This window comes from Volvox carteri, assembly GCF_000143455.1.
Source record: "Volvox carteri f. nagariensis unplaced genomic scaffold VOLCAscaffold_29, whole genome shotgun sequence".
NCBI classification, from domain to species: domain Eukaryota; kingdom Viridiplantae; phylum Chlorophyta; class Chlorophyceae; order Chlamydomonadales; family Volvocaceae; genus Volvox; species Volvox carteri.
This window is the reverse complement of record NW_003307572.1, coordinates 980,280-984,657: the sequence shown is the minus strand read 5'-3', so window position 1 is coordinate 984,657 and position 4,378 is coordinate 980,280. Positions and strand designations below refer to the sequence as shown.

The window sequence follows — 4,378 nt, the reverse complement described above, 5'->3', positions numbered from 1 at the left end:
GTTATTTTGTACCTGATGTCCCTGATATCAGGTCCTCAGCACCTTACTCAAAATTGCTTCGAATAATCTCTGTTATTAACCTTAAAAGAGTCGCATAGTCGTGTGTCGCATGTCTCCGGCAACTCCCTTCACGCAGACTTATGAGCGAAACATGAGGGGGGTGTTGACATAGGCGACCCAATGTTATAAACTATCCATCCTTTTAGCTGGGTGGGGCTGTCGTGGGAAGGCCAACAGCGCCCAGCGGGACAGCGTGACACTGCACTGCTCTGAGCCACCAGCCCACCCACCGTCACGGCGCAACCAACCTACCGCAGGGCATTGCCACACCAGCACAGATTCACTCGCCGCCGCGTCTACCCTCCTACGAGGAGCTGCACCTGGTGCGTGCGTGGGTGGCTGCCAGGAGGGTGGGAAAGCGTGTGTGTACACGCGTACGAAGGACACCATATATATTCGGAGGAGGCGCGGAGCGTTAGCAATGGCGCAGATCACCGAACCACCCGTTGTTGTCCGTTAATTACTGCTGCTGCAGAGGCCCGCACAATATGGCCGCCGCCGGCACCGGAAGCCTGTCGTGCAAGACACACATACACACGCACACACATACACACACACGCACACACACTTAGCTACCGCCCGGTACCGCCTCTTAAGCCATCAGACCTTTCTAGCAATCTAAGTTCCAAAACGTGAGCTTTTTCGAGCTGAAAGCGCTCACATAAATGCGTGTTATGCTGGTCGCCATGCTGCCCGGGGCTGAGAGTGAAGTGTGGTGGTGATGATGCTCATGGTCGTCGCCGTTGTTGGACTCTGCACACAGGTCCACGACCCAGAGTACGTGCACCTTTTCAGCACCTGCCAGCTGGATGACGAACGTGTACGGCGGATCGGTTTCGGAACCGCCGCCACCAGGAGCCCGGTGATGGTGAGTGGAAATCCCCTGGGATGGGGCGCAGTGGGCGAAGGGCTGTGCCTCACATCGGCACAGAGCACACGGGGCCACGGGAGTGATATGTAGCACATGAGTAAGAGTTGTTGAAAACGCCGAACCGATTCACAGCCTCGCACCTACAGGCGGAGCATGCACGTCACCACCGGGAAGCGGAGAGAGCTGAAGTTAGGAGAGGGAGGGAGTGTACACGGAAGGCGGAATACCGAGCCCCGTGTTGCGCATTTGTGCATTCAACCCAATCGTATATGTGCTCCTCCTTGCTGCTCCGCCGGGGCTTCACTCTTCCACCCGGCAATTGTTCCTGGTGTTGCCGGTGCTCTCCCGCTGCTTTCGGCACTTGCACGGGGACATGGTGGTGCCGCCTCGCCTTACCGTCCGCCCATTTACCGTCCCTAGCGCTGCTATCGGCTCTTCCACAATTGGAGCTCCTGATGGGGGGGTTCCCCGGCTCTTCCCACCCACTTCTTCTTCTTTCTTTTCCTCCCACTGCCCTTCCGCCTCTGTCTCCGCATCCGCCGGCCCAAATCGTGGTGGCGCTTCCCGGTGGCGGCGTCCCAAGTCCGCTTTCGGTGGTGCTTACGGATACGGTCATCGTCATTGTTACCGTTACCGTTATCGATACCGTTAGGTCCGGCGCGCGATGGCGGAGGTGGCCGGCACGCTGTTGACCGCGCGGCTGGCGCTGCAGCACGGACTGGCGGTCAACACGGCGGGCGGTACGCACCATGCCTTCCCTGCCCACGGCTCTGGCTACTGCATCCTCAACGACCTGGCGGTGAGGGGCGCGAGCAAATGTAATCTTGGGAGAAGTGTGACCCCTCGGTCTGTCAGGGAACGGCTACGAATAGTGGCCAGGGCCCTGCAGTCCGCCTGCAGTCAGTTCCTGCCAGTGTAGATACACCCCCCGGTCGTTGCACAGCGCACGACGAGGGCAACAGGCCCATGCTTTCCTTTGTTGTGCGACCAATACCTGCCATGGCATCGCTACGGGTGCGTGGCGATGGCGGGGTTGGCGACGCTGCCGTTAGCGGACTGTCGTTGTGACTGGCTGGCTGGCTGGTTGGCTGGCTGGTGATTGTTGGCTGCCTGCAGGTGACGACGGAGGTGCTTCTGGCTGAGGGTCTGGTACGCCGGGTACTCATTCTGGACCTAGATGTGCACCAGGTGCGTCCAGGTGGTTTTGGGGCTGGGGGTGAGGGTGGCATTGAAATGGGTCTTGGGGGGGTGGACTCTCACACTCGGGGGGTTGGGACAGGGGGCAGGAGTGAGAGGTATGCAAAGCATCTGGATTATTCCTCAAAAGCTGCACAGAATAGATCATCGAAAAAAAATAAAAAGCGGAAATAGTTCAAAAAAAAGGTTGCCCATCCATAGTCAAATGACGTGGCTCAAGATTCGCTTAAAGCTGTACAACAAAACTGAGCCAGAACTTCAAAATGCTAAGGGAGGATAGGCGAAGAGTATTATCCTTAATTTGATTCACTTTTCCTAGATATGCCATAAATTTTGATGGCATAAGGCAAAGCAGAACATTAGAAAAAAAATTGATCCATGGTTATGTGTGTGTGTGGTTGTTATGTAATTGGTAAGTCTATGGAGGGAACAGAACTTCTTTTGAGGGGGATTATCTTGTAAAACTATTTTTATTAACAGCATCCTATAGTTTCTGTCTGTTTTTATACTTGGTCAAGCTATCGGAAGTCTTAGCAATAAAAAAATACCTTTTTTGATAGCCTGATTTGGCTTCTATTTTACCTGTTTCTTCGGTGGAACGTTTGGTATATTCTGATGAGAGCGGAGCTGAGGAGAAGCAATTGATATTTTTGGGAAAGAAACCAAAATTGGGCCTAATCATATAACAACCCATTTTTATTTAGGACATTCCTACGGGTTTTGGACAGCAATCGATAGTTTGCGCGAGAAAAAATTATACAGAAAAATCCAGATAAAACATTAAAGCAGTCAGCGGCTTTAGGTGGAAAATTGAGGAATTTTCATCGTGAAGTCAAACAAGTTACTGGTATCGAAAAATGCCAGATCAAAATTAATTGTATAATCAGTTAGTTGTTGCTCCATAGGTAATGCCATTTTCTGTTACAGATAATGATACACAGGAAGGCCCGAAGAAGACGGGCCTAACCAACAGAGAAAGAGACACCGCAACACAACTAACGCGGGCTGCGCCAACAAAGGGCGGGAGGGCGGGAGGGCGGGCGCGCGCTGAACAACAAAAACAAGATAAGCTAACCAGCCAAACGCGCGCTTAAATGGCGGCCCTGGGGACACGAGCCGCTGCGAGACAGTTAGACTAACAGTCACGCACTGGGCCTTACGCCCAACTAACCCAGCTTACTTAACGCAAGCTCGCATTAATAAAATATTTAGCAGTAGTAAACTTTACTGCGTGTTTTGACAGATTCTTTTTTATGAAAAGCTATATTATCCCGGAGGTAACAATCTGGAGGGAACGTTCAAAGTGGTGGTATGGTATTGCACGACGAAACCGGCAAGGAATAATCAAGGCCACATCGCATCTTACTAAATATTTTCCTAAACACAACACACGTATGCCAACCATTTACACCTCCCAGTCTACGATGTAGGATATGATGTTTCCAGGCTGCTTCGGCTATGGCACTGTTCTCTGCACCGTTGCAACCCGTCCCGCCCCGTCGCTCTCCGTTCTTGTCCATTTCGTGCATGCTGTCGTGCCACATCACCCTGCCAGGGTGACGGCACAGCCTTCATCTTCCGCGACCGTCCCGACGTCTTCACCCTTAGCGTCCACTCTTCCTCCAACTTTCCAACGCGCAAGCAACGCAGCACGTTGGACGTGGCCCTGCCAGATGGTACTCCCGATGGACCCTACCTCGCCAGGGTGGGCGACCTGCTGCCGCGTGTGCTACGGGACTTCGCACCCGACATCGTACTGTACGACGCTGGCGTGGACCCGCACGCTGCCGACGCGCTGGGCCGGTTGGCGCTAAGTGACGAGGGGCTGGCACGGCGGGAGCGGCTGGTGCTCGATACGTGCCTGGGCTTTGATGTGCCCGTGGCGGGCTATGTGGGTGGTGGTTACGATACCGACCTAGACGTACTGGCGGGTCGGCACCTACACCTGCACCGTGCGGCGGCGGAGCTATGGCTGCAGTACGGTCTGGAGTGAGGAACCGTGTTGATGTCGGGCTCTTTGGTTCGGGCGTTGGGCTGCGTTGCTATATATTTACGACGGACCCACGCACTTATACGGAACTTATAATTTGCTATGGAGCATAGGGCATATCACTCTTGCACTCAGCAAAGTGACGCACATGGACAGCAGGGCTATACCCGTTTACGGCCCCAGTAGTGTTCTCTTGTCCAAATACTTGGTTGGGTCCTTGGAGTTGCCCCCAAACGGGTCGTGGTAATGTTCGTTAGCTG

At 53.8% G+C, this 4,378-nt stretch overlaps 1 protein-coding gene across 1 annotated transcript in view; it reads left to right on the top strand.

Moving 5' to 3' along the window:
- Positions 1 to 4,378, top strand: part of VOLCADRAFT_105500 (uncharacterized protein) — a gene marked incomplete at its 5' end in the record, with an annotated part of 4,802 nt that extends 424 nt beyond the window's left edge. Inside the window, 5 exons of the mRNA XM_002952406.1 lie at positions 318 to 383; positions 824 to 928; positions 1,644 to 1,730; positions 2,048 to 2,119; positions 3,684 to 4,378. Coding sequence (XP_002952452.1) covers positions 318 to 383; positions 824 to 928; positions 1,644 to 1,730; positions 2,048 to 2,119; positions 3,684 to 4,121 — 768 coding nt within the window. The 3' untranslated portion in view covers positions 4,122 to 4,378. The remainder of the gene's footprint in view (positions 1 to 317; positions 384 to 823; positions 929 to 1,643; positions 1,731 to 2,047; positions 2,120 to 3,683) is intronic.